The sequence below is a fragment of the Eurosta solidaginis genome, chromosome 1 (genome assembly GCF_040869045.1).
Source record: "Eurosta solidaginis isolate ZX-2024a chromosome 1, ASM4086904v1, whole genome shotgun sequence".
Taxonomy (NCBI): Eukaryota; Metazoa; Arthropoda; class Insecta; order Diptera; family Tephritidae; genus Eurosta; species Eurosta solidaginis.
In genome coordinates, this window is record NC_090319.1 from 304,841,814 (window position 1) to 304,865,563 (window position 23,750).

The 23,750-nt window shown below is 37.4% G+C and overlaps 1 protein-coding gene across 6 annotated transcripts in view; it reads left to right on the forward strand.

The window, feature by feature from the left end:
• Tusp (WD40 superfamily protein Tusp) overlaps nucleotides 1-23,750 on the forward strand; it is a 132,944-nt gene that overhangs the window by 73,531 nt on the left and 35,663 nt on the right. For all 6 annotated transcript variants that reach the window (XM_067761334.1, XM_067761331.1, XM_067761329.1 and 3 more), the window contains 3 exons: nucleotides 13,605-13,769; nucleotides 16,570-17,029; nucleotides 17,117-17,625. In XM_067761334.1, coding sequence (XP_067617435.1) covers nucleotides 13,605-13,769; nucleotides 16,570-17,029; nucleotides 17,117-17,625 — 1,134 coding nt within the window. The remainder of the gene's footprint in view (nucleotides 1-13,604; nucleotides 13,770-16,569; nucleotides 17,030-17,116; nucleotides 17,626-23,750) is intronic.

Below are 23,750 nucleotides of genomic sequence, written 5' to 3' on the forward strand. Positions count from 1 at the left end.
AACATCGATAACACTCCCCAAGGCCTTCGGGGAGTGTCCTTATCGCTACAACAACAAGAGCGAGAGAAAAAGGGAGCGTTACACAAAAATCCACAAGCTAAAAAAGAGAAAAAGGAAAATATGAGATAGGAGTGGGAAATTAAGACCGAGACAAAGAGGATGAGAGGTAGAAAAATAGAGAGAGGGTGAGGGAGAGGAAAGAAAGTGGAGGAAGGAAATGGAGATAAATTTGCCGAAAGTGCAAGGGGAAGGTAGGAAGGAGAAGAACCTAGAGAAAGGAAGGAGTGGGAGTGGTAGCGGTAGTTGGAGTTTTGGGTTCGAGAGTGGAAGGAAGATAAATGGACTAAGGAATGGACAAGATTAAGAAAACGCTGGAAAATAAAGTAGAAGAGAACTGGTTAGGGAGTGAAGAGGGGAAGCGAAGTCCACTTTTGAAATATAGGCAAACCAAATTTGAAATTTGTGAAAAATCCAAAATAAGCATGCATTTCTACGTGACAGCAAAAATTCACCAAATTTTGTGGTTACACTAAGTCAAGTGAAATTTCAGCAAAACTAATAATATTTGAAAAAATCTTAAAAACTACTTTTATTGGGATATTCGATTGTTACGGGTGTGTTAATTTTAGGCCAGGCGAATTCAGTACCAGGTGTTGTTATCCCAACAACTGACTGTTTCTTCTTGATTATTTTCCATACAACGCCTCAAGGCGTTGTCAGTACCAGGTGTTGTTATCCCAACAGCTGATTGCTTCTTCTTGATTATTTTTCATACAGCGCCTTGTACTTTAATATGTCAGTTAATCGAAATCAATTAAAAGTTTTCTTTTGACTTGACATTCTTCTGCACGGCGAATTGGTCGAATTCGCTTTGCCACCACCTGGTATGGATTCGCCTTGACTGTAGGCAATAAAATGAGGAAAAATATTTCCTAAAAAAACTTTCTTTAAATTAAGGAAAATTTGAATGTAATGAAAAAGAATTTTTTATTTTTGTATTAAACTTTCCATAAATTTGAGCGAACATTTTTCATAAGTTTTTTCAATCGAGAATAATTGACTGAATATTTTTCACAATATTTACATGCACGAGTAAGGTCAGTGAATAAGAGTACTAGAGGGTTAAGTTGCGGATCTCGACTAGAAATTCACGGCCGTGACAGTTACAAAATAAATTTTTTTTATTTTTTTATACAATCTTCTCTCTTTTTAAGAAAATTATTCCTATAACCCATGAAGCAATAAGCCAGACAATGAAGTCAATATTACAAAATGGTGTCGCATGCGACAATACTGGCAGTTATGAATTAAAGTGTTGCTTCTTGACTTGTGCGCCATGTTGATCTTTTTTGGCTTTCTGAAACATGAAGTAAGGTGTTGGAAAATATTGCCTGCGGTCTGTATTTCCTTTTGTGTACGATCGTCATTTTCTCTTTGTACACAACTTAAGGCCCTCAGGAATAACTTCAATTCTTTGCGTTAATTCCGAGGACATTATTTAACTTCATTAGAATTAGTAAGCTCCAATAGGGATTTACAATATTTTGGGCAACGGAACAGAATGGCTTCATCTTCAAAGAATCACATTGTCCACAACTACCCTACAAGAAACGCTGATAGTTTTACTAAACACTCACACTTGTAATTGACAATGCTGATCCTGCGATGACGTAAACATTGATACTCAAATTTATGTATGTTCCTTTGTTCGCTCACGCATGTCCGCATGTTCCCAACGACAGCCTATAATCATGAAAAAGGACTCAAACTGGGAAAGCTTCGGACACCTGGTACAGAACAAAAGAACGTACAGCAGATACAATTATGCATGTGAGGCAGATACATAATTCTCAACGGAATTTTATGTATGCGAGAACAGTTTATCCGATTTAATCATGTTGTCACTACTGACTGTCATATGACAATCAAATGATTATCACGGTTGTTTTGTTATTTTTTAAATTCCGCCATTTTCAACCGAAGAAAACCATATAAAAACAAGTAAGGAAGGCTAAGTTCGGGTGTAACCGAACATAACATACTCAGTTGAGAGCTATGGAGACAAAATAAGGAAAATCAATCTGGGGTAACCCTGGAATGTGGTTGTATAACATGTGTATCAAATGAAAGGTATTAAAGAGTATTTTAAGAGAGAATAGGCCATAGTTCTATGGATGAACGCCATTTAGGGATATCGCCATAAAGGTAGACCAGGGCTGACTCTAGAATTTGTTTGTACGATATGGGTATCAAATGAAAGGTGTTACTGAGCATTTTAAGAGGGAGTGGGCCTTAGGTCTATCGGTGGACGCCTTTTCGAGATGTCCCCATTAAGGTGGACCAGGGGTGATTCTATAATGTGTTTGTACGATATGGGTATCAAATGAAAGCTGTTAATGAGTATTTTGAAAAGGAGTGATCCTTAGTTCCATAGGTAGACGCCGTTTCGAGATATCGCCATAAAGGTGGACCAGGGGTGTCTCTAGAATGTGTTTGTACGATATGGGAATCAAATGAAAGGTGTTACTGAGCATTTTAAGAGGGAGTGGGCATTAGGTCTATAGGTGGACGCCTTTTCGAGATATCGCCATTAGGGTGGGCCAGGGGTGACTCTAGAATGTTTGTACGGTATGGGTATCAAACGAAAGGTGTTACTGAGCATTTTAAGAGGGAGTGGGCATGAGGTCTATAGGTGGACGCCTTTTCGAGATATCGTCATTAGGGTGGGCCAGGGGTGACTCTAGAATGTGTTTATACGATATGTGCATCAAACGAAAGGTGTTACTGAGCATTTTAAGAGGGAGTGGGCATTAGGTCTATAGGTGGACGCCCTTTCGAGATATCGCCATTAGGGTGGGCCAGGGGTGACTCTAGAATGTTTGTACGATATGGGTATCAAACGAAAGGTGTTACTGAGCATTTTAAGAGGGAGTGGGCATTAGGTCTATAGGTGGACGCCTTTTCGAGATATCGCCATTAGGGTGGGCCAGGGGTGACTCTAGAATGTGTTTGTACGATATGGGTATCAAATGAAAGGTGGTAAGGAGTATTTTAAAAGGGAGTAATCCTTAGTTCTATAGGTGGACGCCTTTTCGAGATATCGCCATAAAGGTGGACCAAGGGTGACTCTAGAATGTTTGTACGATATGGGTATCAAACGAAAGGTGTTACTGAGCATTTTAAGAGGGAGTGGGCATTAGGTCTATAGGTGGACGCCTTTTCGAGATATCGCCATTAGGGTGGGACAGGGGTGACTCTAGAATGTTTGTACGATATGGGTATCAAATGAAAGGTGGTAATGAGTATTTTAAAAGGGAGTAATCCTTAGTTCTATAGGTGGACGCCTTTTCGAGATGTCGCCATAAAGCTGGACCAAGGGTGACTCTAGAATGTTTGTACGGTATGGGTATCAAACGAAAGGTGTTACTGAGCATTTTAAGAGGGAGTGGGCATTAGGTCTATAGGTGGACGCCTTTTCGAGATATCGCCATTAGGGTGGGCCAGGTGGACTCTAGAATGTGTTTGTACGATATGGGTATCAAATGAAAGGTGGTAATGAGTATTTTAAAAGGGAGTAATCCTTAGTTCTATAGGTGGACGCCTTTTCGAGATATCGCCATTAGGGTGGGCCAGGTGTGACTCTAGAATGTTTGTACGATATGGGTATCAAACGAAAGGTGTTACTGAGCATTTTAAGAGGGAGTGGGCATTAGGTCTATAGGTGGACGCCTTTTCGAGATATCGCCATTAGGGTGGGACAGGGGTGACTCTAGAATGTTTGTACGATATGGGTATCAAACGAAAGGTGTTACTGAGCATTTTAAGAGGGAGTGTACATTAGGTCTATAGGTGGACGCCTTTTCGAGATATCGCCATTAGGGTGGGCCAGGGGTGACTCTAGAATGTTTGTAGGATATGGGTATCAAACGAAAGGTGTTACTGAGCATTTTAAGAGGGAGTGGACATTAGGTCTATAGGTGGACGCCTTTTCGAGATATCGCCATTAGGGTGGGCCAGGGTGACTCTAGAATGTGTTTGTACGATATGGGTATCAAATGAAAGGTGGTAATGAGTATTTTAAAAGGGAGTAACCCTTAGTTCTATAGGTGGATGCCTTTTCGAAATATCGCCATTAGGGTGGGCCAGGTGTGACTCTAGAATGTTTGTACGATATGGGTATCAAACGAAAGCTGTTACTGAGCATTTTAAGAGGGAGTGGGCATTAGGCGTATAGGTGGACGCCTTTTCGAGATATTGCCATTAGGGTGGGCCAGGGGTGACTCTAGAATGTTTGTACGATATGGGTATCAAACGAAAGGTGTTACTGAGCATTTTAAGAGGGAGTGGACACTAGGTCTATAGGTGGACGCCTTTTCGAGATATCGCCATTAGGGTGGGCCAGGGGTTACTCTAGAATGTTTGTACGATATGGGTATCAAACGAAAGGTGTTACTAGCATTTTAAGAGAGAGGGGGCATTAGTTCTATAGGTGGACGCCTTTTCGAGATATCGCCATTAGGGTGGGACAGGGGTGACTCTGGTATGTTTTTGTACGATATGGATATCAAATTAAAGGTATTAATGAGGGTTTTAAAAGCGAGTGGCCCTTAGATGTATATGTGAAGGCGTTCTCGTGATATCCACCAAAATATGGACCAGGTGATCCAGAAAATCATCTGTCGGGTACTGCTAATTTATTTATATATGCAATACCACTAACAGTATTCCTGCCAAGATTCCAAGGGCTGTTGATTTCGCCTTGTAGAACTTTTTCATTTTCTTCTACTTAATATGGTAGGTGTCACACCCATTTTACAAAGATTTTTCCAAAGTTATATTTTGCGTCAACAAACCAATCCAGTTACCATGTTTCATCCCTTTTTTCGTATTTGGTATAGAATTATGGCATTTTTTTCATTTTTCGTAATTTTCGATATCGATAAAGTGGGCGTGGTTATGGCCAGATTTCGCCCATTTTTTATACCAAGAAAAAGTGAGCTCAGGTAAGTACGTGGGCTAAGTTTAGTAAAGATATATCGGATTTTGCTCAAGTTATTGTGTTAATGGCCGAGCGGAAGGACAGACGGTGGACTGTGTATAAAAACTGGGCGTGGCTTCCACCGATTTCGCCCATTTTCACAGAGAACAGTTACCGTCATAGAATCTATGCTCCTACCAAATTTGAGAAGGATTGGTAAATTTTTGTTCGACTTATGGCAATAAAAGTATTCTAGACAAACTAAATGAAAATGGGCGGAGCCACGCCCATTTTGAAATTTTCTTTTATTTTTGTATTTTGTTGCATCATATCATTACTGGAGTTGAATTTTGACTTAATTTACTTATATACAGTAAAGATATTAAATTTTTTGTTAAAATTTGAATTTAAAAAAATTTTTTTTTAAAAAGCGGGCGTGTTCTTAATCCAATTTTGCTAATTTTTATTTAGCACATATAGAGTAATAGTAGTAACGTTCCTGCCAAATTTCATCATGATATCTTCAACGACTGCCAAATTACAGCTTGCAAAACTTTTAAATTACCTTCTTGTAAAAGTGGGCGGGGCCACGCCCATTGTCCAAAATCTTACTAATTTTCTATTCTGCGTCATAACGTCAACCCATCTACCAAGTTTCGTCGCTTTATCTGTCTTTTGTAATGAGTTATCGCACTTTTTCGGTTTTTCGAAATTTTCGATATCGAAAAAGTGGGCGTGGTTATAGTCCGATATCGTTCATTTTAAATAGCGATCTGAGATGAGTGCTCAGGAACCTACATACCAAATTTCATCAAGATACCTCAAAATTTACTCAAGTTATCGTGTTAACGGACGGACGGACGGACGGACGGACATGGCTCAATCAAATTTTTTTTCGATCCTGATTATTTTGATATATGGAAGTCTATATCTATCTCGATTCCTTTATATATGTACAACCAACCGTTATCCAATCAAACTTAATATACTCTGTGAGCTCTGCTCAACTGAGTATAATAAGTTTAAAAAATGAAAAAGAGAGCATTTTAAAGCTCCATGCTAAAAGAAAAAAATCGAAAATAATATTAAAAAACACCAAAAGCTGTCGGAATGTATGGTCCGCACTCTAAAATTTGATACCCGAAAAATAATAGTGTTTAGTGGTGATTCATTTTTAAATGTGTTTCCGCATGAATTTCTGAATTTAAATTGAACATTCTGAACTCGAATTCTTATAAAACTATTTATTTTCAACAAATAAAAAAGACGTATGCTTATATCACGTACAAAATTAAAAACGTAATGAAATAAAGTAAATAAAAAGCAAAAAGCATTGTTTCATTTTTGGCGGAATATAACAATGGTCAGTTATGATAGTATAACAGTCAAACCTAATATCTACAGTAAACTATCATTTATGACACTTTTTGATAGTTAGAGTCTCAGCACTGATCCAGGAAAAGGAATGAGAGTGAGCAGTACGGCTATATACTTAATCAGTAGGCCATGTTGGTGTACAAGAAGGAGACAAAAACTCACACGTACACGGTTGTTTACATCACATTTGCGCAAGTCCCCTTAAGTTCGTGATAGAAAGTTTGTATGAGGCGCTGATCGTTAGGTTGACATTGCTGACAATCAGATGATAGTCATATGATAGTCAGTAGTCTTGTAGGGCTTCTACGTGACAGCAAAAATTCACCAAATTTTGTGGTTACACTAACCCTACAAGAAACGCTGATAGTTTTACTAATACACTCACAATTGTAATTGACAATGCTGATCCTGCGATGACGTAAACATTGATACTCAAATTTATGTATGTTCCTTTGATCGCTCACGCATGTCCGCATGTTCCCAACGACAGCCTATAATCATGAAAAAGGACTCAAACTGGGAAAGCTTCGGACACCTGGTACAGAACAAAAGAACATACAGCAGATACCATTATGCATGTGAGACAGATACATAATTCTCAACGGAATTTTATGTATGCGAGAACAGTTTATACGATTTAATCATGTTGTCACTACTGACTGTCATATGACAATCAAATGATTATCACGGTTGTTTTATTATTTTTTAAATTCCGCCATTTTCAACCGACGAAAACCATATAAAAAATAAGTTTAAAAAGTGAAAAAGAGAGCATTTCAAAGCTCCATGCTAAAAGAAAAAAAATCGAAAATAATAAATTCTGAAGTCGAATTTTTATAAAACTATTTATTTTAAACAAATAAGAAACGCGTATGCTTTTATCGCGTACAAAATTAAAAACGTAATGAAATAAAGTAAATAAAAAGCAAAAAGCATTGTTTCATTTTTGGCGGAATATAACAATTGTCAATAATGATAGTATAACAGTCAAACCTGATATCTACAGTAAACTATCATTTATGACATTTTTTGATAGTTAGAGTGTCAGCACTGATCCAGGAAAAGGATTGAGAGTGAGCAGTACGGCTATATACTTAATCAGTAGGCGATGTTGGTGTATAAGAAGGAGACAAAAACTCACACGTACACAGTTGTTTACATCACATTTGCGCAAGTCCCCTTAAGTTTGTGATAGAAAGTTTGTATGAGGCGCTGATCGTTAGGTTGACATTGCTGACAATCAGATGATAGTCATATGATAGTCAGTATTCTTGTAGGGAAGTCAAGTGAAATTTCAGCAAAACTAATAATATTTGAAAAAATCTTAAAACTACTTTTATTGGGATATTCGATTGTCACGGGTGTGCTAATTTTAGGCCAGGCGAATTCAGTACCAGGGGGCCTACTCTGTATTGCGATGCGAAAGGCAGTGCGATGCGAAAATAAATTGCGATGCGAAAGGTAATTGGAACTCTGTAGCGCTATCGCATCGCTAACAATGTCGCTTTTTTATTTTTCGCTAATTTTTTGCTTGAGTATGCATCACTGACCAAACTCAAAGAAAGAGAACAAAAGAAACAAGGCGATTACAATTTCGGCAAACGATTAATTTTTGTTGAACAAATTAAAAAAAGGATTCTGTAGCATTATGGAACGATTTAAATGAAGAAAGGATTGATTTAAATGAAGAAATCCTCCCAGTTCAGAAATTGAACTGGAAGAAGTGAACGTGATAAATACAGAAAACGTGGAAAATCATAGAATGGGAAATATTGCTAGTTGTATCAGAGAACAAATAAAAAATGACATGATTTCATAAAAATGATTTTATAAAAAAGTGGTTTCGATTTACTTGTTATTTATTTATGTATTTTAAGTCCACTAGGATTACAAATTGTTGCTTTTGTGTTTGTTTTGTTTTTTGAGTTGTCCTATATATTTTTAAATGAATATAAAGATATCAATTTATAAAATCATCAATTCATACTTACATATTTGAACAATGCAAATGCCTATTACTTGTAGCAAGAAAAATGCGAAAATGAATGCTGTTTGGCATTCGCTTTCGCTTTACAGAGTGCCGGCAATGCGAAAAGGGAGAAAAATTGCGAATGGGCAAAATGTGAATGCGAAAGTCAAAATATACATTCGAATGTCAAGATACAGAGTACCGATTTTGCGATTTCGCGTATTTTTTCTTTCGCATCGCAATACAGAGTAGGCCCCCAGGTGTTGTTATCCCAACAGTTTTCTTTTGACTTGACATTCTTCTGCACGGCGAATTGGTCGAATTCGCTTTGCCACCACCTGGTAATAAATTCGCCTTGACAACAATATGTCAGTTAATCGAAATCAATGAAAATTTTCTTTTGATTTGACATTCTTCTGCACGGCGAATTGGTTGAATTCGCTTTGCCGCTACCTGGTATAGATTCGCCCTGACTGTAGGCAATAAAATGAGGAAAAATATTTCCTAAACAATTTTTTTTAAATTAAAGAAAATTTGAATGTAATGAAAAAGAATTTTTTATTTTTGTATTAAACTTTCCATAAATTTGAGGGAACATTTTTCATAAGTTTTTTCAATCGAGAATAATAGACTGAATATTTTTCACAATATTTACATGCACGAGTAAGGTCAGTGAATAAGAGTACTAGAGGGTTAAGTTGCGGATCTCGACTAGAAATCCACGGCCGTGACAGTTACAAAATAAATTTTTTTTATTTTTTTATACAATCTTCTCTCTTTTTAAGAAAATTATTCCTATAACCCATGAAGCAATAAGCCAGACAATGAAGTCAATATTACAAAATGGTGTCGCATGCGACAATACTGGCAGTTATAAATTAAAGTGTTGCTTCTTGACTTGTGCGCCATGTTGATCTTTTTTGGCTTTCTGAAACATGAAGTAAGGTGTTGGAAAATATTGCCTGCGGTCTGTATTTCCTTTTGTGTACGATCGTCATTTTCTCTTTGTACACAACTTAAGGCCCTCAGGAATAACTTCAATTCTTTGCGTTAATTCCGAGGACATTATTTAACTTCATTAGAATTAGTAAGCTCCAATAGGGATTTACAATATTTTGGGCAACGGAACAGAATGGCTTCATCTTCAGAGAATCACATTGTCCACAACTACCCTACAAGAAACGCTGATAGTTTTACTAATACACTCAAACTTGTAATTGACAATGCTGATCCTGCGATGACGTAAACATTGATACTCAAATTTATGTATGTTCCTTTGTTCGCTCACGCATGTCAGCATGTTCCCAACGACAGCCTATAATCATGAAAAAGGACTCAAACTGGGAAAGCTTCGGACACCTGGTACAGAACAAAAGAACATACAGCAGATACCATTATGCATGTGAGACAGATACATAATTCTCAACGGAATTTTATGTATGCGAGAACAGTTTATCCGATTTAATCATGTTGTCACTAGTGACTGTCATATGACAATCAAATGATTATCACGGTTGTTTTGTTATTTTTTAAATTCCGCCATTTTCAACCGACGAAAACCATATAAAAAATAAGTTTAAAAAATAAAAAAGATAGCATTTCAAAGCTCCATGCTAAAAGAAAAAAATCGAAAATAATATTAAAAAATACCAAAAGCTGTCGGAATGTATGGGGCGCACTCAAAAAATTGATACGCGAAAAATAATAGTGGTTAACGGTGATTCATTTTTAAATGTGTTTCCGCATGAGGAAAGCGCTTTTCTGTTGTTTTGTTATTTTCTGAATTTAAATTGAACATTCTGAACTCGAATTCTTATAAAACTATTTATTTTCAACAAATAAAAAAGACGTATGCTTATATCACGTACAAAATTAAAAACGTAATGAAATAAAGTAAATAAAAAGCAAAAATCATTGTTTCATTTTTGGCGGAATATATCAATGGTCATTTATGATAGTATAACAGTCAAACCTGATATCTACAGTAAACTATCATTTATGACACTTTTTGATAGTTAGAGTGTCAGCACTGATCCAGGAAAATGAATGAGAGTGAGCAGTACGGCTATATAGTTACTCAGTAGGCCATGTTGGTGTATAAGAAGGAGACAAAAACTCACACGTACACAGTTGTTTACATCACATTTGCGCAAGTCCCCTTAAGTTTGTGATAGAAAGTTTGTATGAGGCGCTGATCGTTAGGTTGACATTGCTGACAATCAGATGATAGTCATATGATAGTCAGTATTCTTGTAGGGTAAAGAATATGGAAACAGATCATTGACGCCATTGAGACGACTGACGATGTTGAACAATATCTATATTGAGCATCTTCTCTCTTTTCCACTTGCTTTTGCTTTTCTTCTTTTGCTAATGCCTCACTCCAACTATTACTCTTAATCTTATCCCTATAGGGAAATTTTTGTGTTTGCTTGTATTTAGTTTTTCGAAATTAAAATTATATTTTTCGTGAAAAAGCGGAAAATAAAATATTTATGTCTCTCAAGAGATATTTGCAAAAAACACCAAATGAGGCGTCGCTTAAGGCGATGTCTAATAAAACTTGTGTGGCGCGTTGTGTGACATTTAATTTTGGCAGCTAAGATAAATGCTAGTAATTAAACGCAACGAAATGCGGTCGTGCTTTTATTACGCGCATATGCGTTTGCGCCTAAATTTTGTATGAAGAGATAAGCGCTCAAATCTCTCCATGCGAAATTTAAGCGCAAACGCATATGCGTAAAAAACACGACCAAGCAGGGATGCACCTTAACGTTAACCTAATCGTTTATCAAAAAATTTCCACCGTTTCCGTTGAAACACTTCGAAATATTATCGATAAAGAAATTATCAAGATAAATTGTATCTCGTTTTTAACCGAAACGAAAAGCGTTCGTTAACGTTAAAAACGTTAACAAAAACGTGATACTTTATGTTTGAATTGTGCTGGCAATGCTATAGCGATGGTGAAGCCGTAAGGTGGTAACAGCGAGCGGACATACAAACAAACTCCATGTAATTTGTTTGTGCAATTCGTTGGTGGTAATGTCAAAAATACTCTGAGAAATATTCGTACTGTCAAAATTCATGAGAAAAGTTGCAATCAGCTTGGCTAATGCTTTCACCTTTAATGACTCCGCCATCAATCAGCTTTGCCAGCATAGTTTGAAATTAATAATCAACATAAACGATTTGATTTCGTTTTGATATGGCAGAAAACGAAACAAAATCATTTCGTTAATTTAACGTTCTTAACGTTAATAAACGAAACGAAATGACTTTGTTTCGTTTATTAACGTTAATTATCGTAACGAAATGATATCGGTTCGTTGATTAAGCATGCCTGGACCAAAGTTCATTAACATATTTAGAAAGGGTGACAGCATTATATTCCGGTTTTCAGAAACAAAGATAAATCTCTCCTCAAATTAATGGCACTTTTTATACAGAAATAGAAAAATTTTACTCAATTCATAGAATATTTCTTCAATCTATGGAAATTTTTTTTAGGAAGTGATTTCCTCATTTTAGGTAAGTGCTTTTTTCTGAGTATATGTTATTCTTAATCTTCCTCTTAACCTCTTTTTACTACTTTTTCCTAAGCCATTGCCCTTATTCTTACTTCCACTCTCAATATCCCTGTTCCTCTTTTTCCCTTTAGTTCTCGACTTCTCTCCATTCCTCTTCTTTCTTTTCTTGATTCCCTCTTTCTTATTTTCCTTCTACTTCTCTTTTTCATTGTGGAGATATATCGAGTTTCCCTTTTTTCTACACATTGTATTAGAGAGCTAGGAAAAGTAGTAGCAGTTTTCTTTCCCCACTACTTTTTAACTCATGACCGGATTTTAAGGACCATAAAACATTTGTTGTAGTACTACTGACTTCACCTGTTTGGTTTTGTTGCCCCATGCCTATAACCAAGGAAAACAAACATCTTAGTTTTTGAGAAAATTACTTGTCTAGATTAAGGAAAGCATTTCTATGGTGCAAAATCAATCCCAGTTTTTCTTCGTTTTCAGGAATTCTTAGGAATTTTTTTGAATGACGTTTCATTCATAGCTGTCCCGGGTGATATAAAAATTAACGTTATCCATTACTGAAAAACTCTGCGAAAAGTAGTTCCCATGTTATAGGGCGGGACTTTTATTCTGCCCCTTAAAAAATAAAAGAGTAAATTTTACATTTAGTCCGGACAAAAATATTAAAAGTCCGGAAATAATTTTTTCTGAATTACTTTTATTTAAAAAGGAACATTTTGGTTCCCTGATTTTAACTCGTTGTAAGTGAACTGCTTATAACAAAGATCCTTATTGTATTTAATAACTTTGGGACAATTGAGACAACGTGGCTTCAGGACAGAGAAGGCGATAGCTGTTTCTATTACACCTTGTAAATCTCTTCAAAGCCTATTCTCATCATTATTGCACCTTCATACTGTGACGAATATTAGCATCACTAAGCGATACTATCATCACTAAGCCGATACGAAGCAGCTACTTGTATGTACGCAAACAAATCAATCATCATCTACACACATATATACAAGGCAACGGCAACATGTAATCATCAACCGAAGTAGTACTCACATATACACACGCATATGGCTATGCGAGAGGCTATAAACTACAAATGCACACGCATATAGCTGGTAACCAAGCAGCAGATTCTAGAAGGAGAAACGTCGAGACATTTGGAGAAATATGCGGACAAGGAAACAGAGAGTATAAAAGCAGCGCAATCTGAGTAATCAGTAATCAGTTTGATTTAAACACGCAGTTAGTTGTGAAGTATAAGTGTTATTGTAGTCTAATGAAGACCATTTTGCATTACTGAATATTGGAGTTATTTATTAGACAATTTAGTGATTCAAACGTTTGCAGAAGGTTTCAAATAAGCGGAATTTCCGAAATGCGTTACAATACTATTTGGGTTTTTTTTTACTTTATTTTGGTTTGCTACTTTTTTACTACCTTAGTAAGGTAATCTGCGGAAAAAAGTCAAACTCCATATATCTCCTCATTGGAAACGAGGACATGAAGAAAACATTAAAGAAACCAGAGGAAACTGGAAGAAAAAGTAGAGGAAGTTGAGGGAAGTCTGAAAAGTAAAAAGAACAAGAAGACGGAAAATGAGAGTAAAAGAAGAATAAGAGTTATGGCTTGATACAAAGAGAATAATGCATCATGGTCCAAACTAAACAGTTACTTTGAACTGATTTCATACAAGTGATTTTCCAGATATTCTCAAACTTTTTATTTTTTTTTCTTTTTGTTTTAACAGGACGAGGGTTGGAAACTAAACCGAACAAACTATTATCAAGAAGGATGGCTGGCTACAGGCAACATACGCGGCATTGTCGGAGTAACATTTACCACATCGCACTGTCGTCGAAATATGGACTTTCCTCCGCGCACCAATTATAACTTACGTGGGCATCGATCAGATGTAAGTAAATTAAAAATCCACTTTTTGTTTAGGAGTCTTGTTGGAATTATGTCTGGACTTTAAAATAAACAGGATATTTTCGAAAAAATTTCGCATTGTCTTGGGATTAGTTTAACATATTTTCGCCATGATTTTGGTACTGTTCTTTGAAAAATTCAGGTTATCTCTGATTAACTTCGTAACTATTTCGGAATTAAATTGGATACTATTTCAGGAATTAAATCGGAACCAATTCGGTACTTCTTGTGGACGTTTCCCGAAGCATACCAGAAATATTTTAGCACCATTTCGGTATTGATCGGAATTGTTTGAAGACGCGTTAGCGAGGGCGAGTACTGAAGAATGATGAGCTGTACGAGCTTTACGCAGAAATCAATATAGGCCAGGTGGAAAACGATTTAAACTCCCTTGGTGTTACCAATTGGCGCCGGTTGGCAAAGAGAAGAAGCGACTGTCGCGCCTTGTTGGACGGCCATAACCGTTTAAACTGTTAAACGTCAATTAAGTAAGTAATATAGACCAGCGAATTAAAACGCAGCGGCTACGCTGGCTAGGTCATATTATACGTATGAAAGGAGCATCATTCCTGCTGAAAAAGTATTTTTATCAGAACCCGCCTATGGAAGCAGAGAAAGATGGCGGCATTTACTCCGCTGGAAGGACCAGGTGGAAAAATATTTTATTTCCCTTACTGTGCCAATTAGCGCCAGCTAACCCACTTGTTGGACGGCCGTAATCGTTTAAACGGCTAGCGCCAAAAAAGTACGTACGAAACTACTTTCCGCTTTGAAGTACCTGCCACCAGGGCAGTGTCAGGAGGAGGATGGCAGCTGCATATGAGACGATCCACCGTCTTTTCCTCTATTGGGCATTCGTAGCCTACCGATAAGACAGTGCTCAGCTAATCCTCATGCAAATGTGGAAATTGTATCGGTTCTCTGGGGTCGTCTGTTGAAGAGTTCATCGTCAGCTTAGTGTTAGTTCAGAATGGAATGTGTGTGAGCCAAGGGATTTTATAGCCATTGCCTGTCGCTTAAAATAAAGATTTCCTTAGCTAAAGCGCGTTTTCCTATCCAAATAGCGCTTTCCAGGAAACCTTATATTTCTGCCTGGATGACGCTACAATGATTAGGTAGTCTGAAAAAGAAACAGAGGTCTCGGTCCTATGAACTGACACCTTGTTTTTGTTGTTGTTGTAGCGATAAGGACACTCCCCGAAGACCTTGGGAAGTGTTAGCGATGTTGATGGTCCTTTACCGGATGCAGATCCGGTACGTTCCGGTAACAAGCACCATTAAGGTACTAGCCCGACCATCTCGGGAACGATTTGGTATGACCACATGAAAACTTCTAAGCCAACCCGCTGGGGTAAGACACCTTCTTCAACCCTACCGTTAAACTTGGAACCGTCGGTGTATTTAAAAATGCTGCCACAGCAGCGAAGGACCGAACTACATATTTAGCAAGCTATAGTGTGCTTTGCTTTTACTACTCCAGCTGGACGACTTTTTGAAACGCAGGGATGACTTTGCCTCTGCACGGTCCAAGGGCAGGATTAGAAAATGATCTTACCTTGATCATATTGGGTTTTTACATTTTTCTCCGCAAATTTCGATTACCCTATAAAGCGATATGAGTCGAACAGGTGCAGTATGAATCCATCTACATATATTGGGAGTTCCCAATTTCCGCCAATGGCTCTTTGGCACGTGAATAATGCCAATGTACGCTTTCTTTTCTCACTGAAAGACGTTATCCTTCCAGCTCATCTTTTTTTGACCTTAACGTTCAGATTAAGGCGCACACCATTTAGTTTGGAAGGTTTACCGGTGGTCTGTTGTACCATTTAGTGCGTAAGACAACCTCAACTTTATCGTAATTAACGCTGAGTGCGCACCGGGAGGCCTACAATGAAACCTCTCGCAATGCATCAAGGCACATAAAGTTAGAGGGAATCTTCCTCTCTAAGCAATAGCTGGGCTATTTGCACATTCCACAATCTGCGCAATACCATAATATATTTCATTTACCTTTGATGTTGATAGCCAGATCTGGTAGTAAGGAATTTGTTAACTATCCTCTCCAGGGTCTTGATCTAACTAATCGGTGTGTAGTCCTTTGGCTCATAATAAGAATCTTTCCCAAAAATACAAATGACACTTCTCCATTGGGAGCCAAACAGCCGGTACATATATGATGCAGTCAGTTAGATCTTTCCGGAAACACATCCGAAATATTTTTGGATCATCTTGGTATTATTTCTGGATTTTTTGAAGACCCTTTTAGGGGTTTTTTGCTATTAGCTTTGCATTGCGAACCATTTTGAGACTTCTGCATTATTTTAAAAAAACATCATCGAATTTTTATATGTAGGTTTGTTATAAATAAATATAAAATAAACCGACAATAAAAAGTTATTGGTTTGCTGTCGAAGTATCATCCCATTTTCGTTGAAAACTACTTATATTTTCGAGTCATCGATTTGCTATGGCTTGTCATCAATACCTTAACCATTAGTTATCGATAACAACATATGTATATCTGCCTGCTACTGACGATTTATCGGTTTGTTATCAATTACTTGTAGGTTTCTTATCGAGAAGTTATCGGATTGCTATGTGTTCGCTATATTTTTATTATCAACGGGTTTTCAGCGTGTTCTTTATTTTGATGGCGAGCTGTCGGTTTGTATCGATAACAACCGTTATAGACGAGTTCCCGTTTTGTTATCGGTTGACGGAGCAGACAGATTCTACGCTTTACTTATCTTTAGTACAAACAATTTATTGTTCATTTTCAGGTTATATTGGTCAAATGGAATGAACCATATCAAAAATTGGCTTCATGTGACAGTTCTGGCATCATATTTGTTTGGATAAAATACGAAGGTCGATGGTCCATCGAACTGATTAACGATCGCAACACACCTGTAACATATTTCTCTTGGTCCCATGATGGACGTATGGCACTCATATGTTATCAAGATGGATTCGTGCTGGTTGGGTCGGTGGCTGGCCAAAGATATTGGTCGTCAATGCTGAATTTGGAATCAACCATTACATGTGGCATTTGGACGCCAGACGATCAGCAAGTATATTTTGGCACAACACAAGGGCAAGTGATCGTTATGGATGTGCATGGAGCGATGGTGTCGCAGGTGCAACTTTGTAATGATGTTGGTATAACTTCAATGGCATGGTCTTGCGAAAAATTCAAAATGGAAGAGGGTGAAGAAGCTGAGCCAGGCGTAACCAATGCTGGTATGTTAAAAATTACCGATTTATTTGCATGTTCGTTTCACTTTTACTAAGAATTTATGTTTTGTTGTACAATTTCCTTCTCTCTAGCTAAGCGTTCGTTTGTATTGGCCGTTAGCTTTAAAAATGGTTTTATTTACTTACTAAAATCATTCGATGATGTATCACCTGCGCATATAAATACTGGACTAAATGGCAGTTTAGGGTTGGTTATGGAATGGAGTAATTCGCGTGAGCTGCTTGCAGTCGCCGGCACTTCACAAACTTCAATAAATATGTTAGATCAGCAGGGTGCTCCACTTTATGAAAATCTTTTAAAGTTTTACACCGAATCTGGTAATATCCTATACCAAACACGCCTACCAAATGTCTCTTCTCCGGTATCCGCTCTCACGTGGGGTCACAACGACAAACGTTTATTTGTGGCAACTGGAACACAAGTGCATATAGCATGGGTATCGAGACGTGTGGCATCACTGCAACTTTTATGTCGACTTCAAATACAAGCGAGTATCGGTTCGGAGCGTACATTGCCTTTGTTGCCGCTGCCGTCGAGAATTAGAAATCTTATTGGCAATCTTTTTGCTCAAACTATAAGAGTAAGTTCATGGGTATATCGAGTATCTTAGGGGTTGTTTCCCCAATACGCTGTTAAACGTTTAGCCTAAATTATTTGACAGAAATGTAAAGCATTTCTGAAAACAAAGTTTCAGAAGACATTAACCCATGATTCAATTACTAGAGGTTTGTTTTCCAATGATGACAGAACTTTAGCACTCCCAAATTGAAAAATCTGGACGGGTTGCTTTTACGAAGTAAGCAAAACGGGGAATAATTCAATTGCCTTTGGCGAAAATTGTAGTAGAAAAGTACCGTTAGTAGTATATTAGTAGTGATAATACGGTACGTTTGAGACTAGCCGATAATAAAAAGTAAAATGCCCGCAATCTGGCTATGGTACATGATTTCTGAAGGCTTTTAGATGATATTAAAGCGTAAATGAAAATCATCCGATCGGCCGTTTTTTTCTTAGGTTGAAAAAAGTAAATTTTTTTATAATCGGGTTCAAAATAATACATAAATAACAATCTCTAGTTCAAATATCGTCGGTACAATGCCAAAGTCACGAATGTGCCATTTTTGCTTAAAAGAAATATTATATATGTCAAATTTTGCAAAGCCAAAACGAGTGTGCATTTTTTTGAAAAAAAAAAATTTTAAATTAACATTTTTCAATTAGCATTACTTAGTTGGTTTACAAAAGTAAACCTCCCAATAGTTGTTGTTGTTGTTGTTGTTGTAGCAGTGCTTCGCCCCACCCTAACAGCCCTCACAAATTGTCATCAATATCCTCTAACGGGAGTCCGAAGAAACTTGCTGTTTCAACAGGGGTGGACCATAATGAAAGGGGTCTTAGAGGCGTTAGATCCACAATACAATTAAAGAGGTGGTTGGTGTCAAGTGGGAACAAATTGCAAGCGGGGCATACATTTTGTATGTCGGGGTCAATTCTGGATAGGTAAGAGATTAACCTGTCACAGTATCCAGAACGAAGTTGAGCTAGAGTGACTCGCGTTTCCCTGGTGAGAATGCGTTCCTCTTCCGCAAGTTTTGGGTACTGTTCTTTGAGTACTGGATTCACCGGTCAATTCCTGGCATAACGGTCCGACGCCTGTTTGTGGAGTTCACCAAGGACCTGCTTGTGTTTTTTTTGCTTCATACGGCTGAGTTCTCAGGTGCCGTATTTCCTCAAAATTCTTACGGAGATGATTCCTTAAGCTCCTAGGCGGTATTGGCTCATCAATCAGATGTCTGTTGGGATGCTCGGGTTTCTGGGTATTCAACAGGAACTATTTGGTTAGCATCTCATTTCTCTCCCTGATGGGGAGTATTCTCGCCTCATTATGTAGATGGTGTTCTAGGGACATAAGAAGACAGCCCGTGGCGATTCTGAGAGCAGTATTTTGGCAGGCCTGTAGTTTCTTCCAGTGGGTAATTTTTAGGCTTGGCGACCATATGGGTTACGCGTAGCACGCAATCGGCTGGCCAATTGCTTTGTATGTGGTAATGAGCGTTTCTTCGTCTTTTCCCCAAGTACTGCCAGCAAGGGATTTGAGGATTTTATTACGGCTCTGGATTTTCGGAACAATTGCGGCTGCGTGCTCACCAAAATGTAGATCCTGATCAAACGTCACACCCATGATTTTTGGGGTGTAGGATAGTCGGTAGCGTAGTGCATCGACGTGGATGTTCAAAATGGTCGACATTTGGGACGTCCATGTTGTAAATAAGGTCGCGGAAGATTTAGTCGGTGATAATGCCAGGTTTCGCGAGGCGAAAAACTGGAGAGATCGGGGAGGTAGCCGTTTATTCTGTTGGAAAGCTCATCGATCTGTGGGCCTGTGGCCATTATTGTGCAGTCATCGGCGTAGGAAACGATAGTAACTCCTTCTGGTGGCGAAGGTAGCTTAGATATGTAGAAATTAAACAAAAGTGAGGATAGGATACCACCCTGTGGCACCCCTGTTTTAATTCTTCTTGGTTTTGATGTTTCATTTCTAAATTGCACCGATGCCTGCCGACCACCCAGATAATTTGCGGTCCACCTTTCAAGACATGGGGGAAGGGTAGACCCTTCCAGGTCTTGCAGTAACGTGCCATGGTTGACCGTATCAAAAGCTTTTGATAGGTCTAGCGCTACGAGTACTGTTCTATGGTGGGGGTTTTGATTTAAACCGCAATTTATCTGGGTGCTGATGGCATTTAGCGCGGTGGTGGTGCTATGGAGTTTTCTGGAGTTTCCCAATAGTGGTTTAAATATACAAAATTAAATCTCTATTAAGTAAATCTATATTTTTAACAATGCCTTCAAGGTTTGAAACGCGTTTTTCACAAAACATCAAATATGCACATTCGTGACATTGGCATTGGACTGACGATATGCAGAAATATACATTGCTTAAGTATTATTTTTATAAAGATAACACTAATTTTACCGTTAATTAAAATATGTGAACAGTAAGCCTGGAGTATTTAGTTCAGGCATGCTTAACGAACGAAACGATATCATTTCGTTACGATAATCAACGCTAATAAACGAAACGAAATCACTTCGTTTCGTTTATTAACGTTAAGATCGTCAAATTAACGTTAATTTGACGTTATCATTTAACGTTAATTTGACGTTCTTAACGTTAATAAACGAAACGAAGTGATTTCGTTTCGTTTATTAGCGTTGATTTTCGTAACGAAATGATATCGTTTCGTTCGTTAAGCATGCCTGATTTAGTTTGTTTACGATTATTTTAGTATAAGCCGAGGCTCCATGTATGTGGATGCTACATTCAGTGTACTAATTGCTTGCTTATCCATCGTATTAGAATTAAAGTAATCGCGTATAAAAAAAAACTGTCACTTATCGCACGCTGAAAATCGGTTGAAACTGTGCTTATTGTGTAAACTAATGAAAAAGAATTTTTGAAATAACTGTTACTTTGGAACAGAAAGAAACGAAAATGTAGTGTATAGGAACAGTGACGAGCGGTCGCCGAAAGCATTGTGTGGAAATTGTAGAAACAAGTTGTACCTGAAGAAAAAAAGTGACAATGAAACATCTGTAAGTTACCCGATTATTCCGACTACCATATTCCGTGTAACACTCGGTCAGGATATGTCGCGAAAGATATGTCTCAAATAAGTACTGATTTTCGACTGTACAATTTGTACACTTGGTATTGCTCGGTCTCTGCGTATGTCAACAAGAAAAAGAAAAATAATCGAACCAAACTTCAAAGAAAAGTTACAAATGTTAGATCATTAACTTGATTCTCATTTCGATATTAAAAAGTTCCAGTTTACTGTATCGAAAAAGGAAAAGAGTCTGTTGTTGAATAAGAACTTGTATTTTGCAAGAATGTGCAGAAACTCATCAAGGACGTTAAAACAAGCCGAGGAGTAGCTAATGTACACTTGAAATTGGGTGCAGATAGTGGTGGGGGATTCCTTAAAATAATCTTATTGATTCAGTCGTATGATCAAGATTCATTGGGCAAAAAAATCAGCAGTGACAGTCGAACACTACTAGGAAGTGTTGGAAAATTTTTAAAATATTCGGGAGTGAATAAGTTGTTATTAATTGGATTAACGGAGTTTTCTGAAGAAAACTATAATAATTTATCTGTTTTATGGAATTTGTTACTATTCATGGATAAATTGCAGCTGATTCAAAACTAACAAACATTTTAGTTTGATTAATACCGCATAGTAGCAGCTATCCGTGTACGTGGTATATTGCACCCAAAGATGAATTAGATCGTGTTGGAGAACTCCTAACTCTCGGAAGCTGCATGTCAAACTTCGAAGTATGGAAAAATAGTGTTAGCCAAAAAAATTTGCAAAAATTATTATAAAATGCTCACATTCCCCTATGATTTCAGACAACAAAGATAAATTAATAATTGATTTAATTGCACCTCCAGAATTACATTTGTTGATAGGTGTCATAAACTACCTATTTGATAACATGCATAAAAACTTTCAAGGCATTGCTGAACTGTGGGGAAAAAAATGCAATGTAAGACGACAGATAATGTATGGAAATTCAGGCTTTTCCGGAAACCCTTGCAAGGTTTTGCTTAACAAAGTTGATATTCTACGTCAGCTTTGTGAACAAACGAACAGTTTTAGCTGCATGAAGTATGTCAAATGTGCAGATTTTAATAATGTTGTTGATTCTTGTTTTTCCACTGAAAGAAAAGCTACCTACAGCCAAAACATTTCTATATTTCGAGTCACCTACAAAGATCTACTAGGTATCAATGTCAAAAGTTCACGCCACGAGAGAAGATTTTTGTAAAAGACATGTCAAAGGTTCGGGTTTTTTCTCGGAACAAGTCGAATCTGCTCATGCTGACTTAAAAAACATTTGGATGAAATACGAAGTTCAGAAAACTAATGATAGGTATTCTGATATTTGTTAAAGGCCGTTTGTGAATATAATAGCAGACATCTGTAACGTTATTTATTGCCTACGAAATGATGTAAAATATTTTCAATAATGATACAATATATATTAAAATAAAGTAAATGTAAGGCGCGATAACCTCCGAAGAGATCTAAGGCCGAGCTTTTCTTCCAATTTGCGTCGTGCTCCTCTTGATTTTCCCTACAAATTGGCCGGACCGGACCTACATGTTTTATGCCGACTCCGAACGGCATCTGCAAGGCAGATGAGTTTTCACTGAGAGCTTTTCATGGCAGAAATACACCCGGAGCGCTTGCCAAACACTACCGAGGGGCGACCCCGCTTAGACAAATTTTCTTCTAATTTAAAAACCTTATTTCTAAAATTTTTGATGTTGCTTTGTCCGGGGTACGAACCCAGGGCATACGGTGTGGTAGGCGGAGCACGCTACCATCACACCACGGTGGCCGCACAATATATATTACATTTATAAAAATAATGTTTAAACAATGTATATTTCTATTTATGTACTTTTTCACATTTATATAGTGATATGTAATCGCAATCGATGGAAATTTTGAAAAAAATAAATATTTTCTACTCGATTATAAAAAAATTACTTTTTTCAACCTAAGAAAAAACGGCCGATCAGATGATTTTCATTTACGCTTTAATATCATCTAATAGCCTTCAGAAATCATGCACCATAGCCAGATTGCGGGCATTTTACTTTTTATTATCGGCTAGTCTCAAAGCTACCGTGAACAGGTTTTGTGAGAAATAATTCATTTTCTACTAAATATTTCCTGAATTGCTAAAGAGTTAAGTTTGTTTCGTCATTAATTCTGAATTGGTTTGAAGAATACCGTACGTTAGAATTTTATTCAAAAATACACTATTTGCTTCAAAAACTCCCTATCTGAGCATAAGTTTAATGCAATTTGACATAAGAGGGAGTTAATGAAAAGCATTCTGAGATAAGGCGTTCTTCAATCTAATTCTAATATAGGACGTTTTTGTGACAAATCTTGAAATGGGACATTTTTTTTTAATATTTTGAGATAGGTCGTTCTTTGAACAGGCAGCCGACATGGGGTGATACGCCGCAATGAACTGACAAAAAAATAATAGAAAATGGCTTATTGTCTTAGAACTTTAAACTCCGGCCTTGACCTTGCCAGAAGAGTTAAGCATTTGTGCGGTCCTGCTACACAGGGAGTATTCACCTTTTTATTCAGAAATTTCGGAAAGCTCTTTTACGTTTAATTATTCATGGAAGTGTTCCGGATAAACCAAGGTCCGAATATATCAAATAAGTATATACATAATATTCCAAATATAAACCGATTCCACAAATTCTTAAACGGAGACGAATGTTCCGAACATACGGCATGAATAAGTTATCATGCTCAATGAGTAAATTTCGTTATGGCATCTCCATTATTTACTAATGTCACGTTAATCGATTTACTATTCCGAATACTTTTAATGCCATAAGTCGAACAAAAATTTGCCAATCCCTGTGAAATTTGGTAAGGTCATAGCTTCTATGACGGTAACTGTTTTCGAATGAAAATGGGCGAAATCGGTTGAAGCCACGACCAGTTTATACACAGTCGACCGTCTGTCCTTCCTCTTGGCCGTTAACATGATAACTTGAGCAACAATCGATACATTTTCACTAAATTTAGTTTATGTACTTATCTGAAGTCACTTTATCTTGGTATTAAAAATGGAAGAAATCCGACTATGACTACGCCC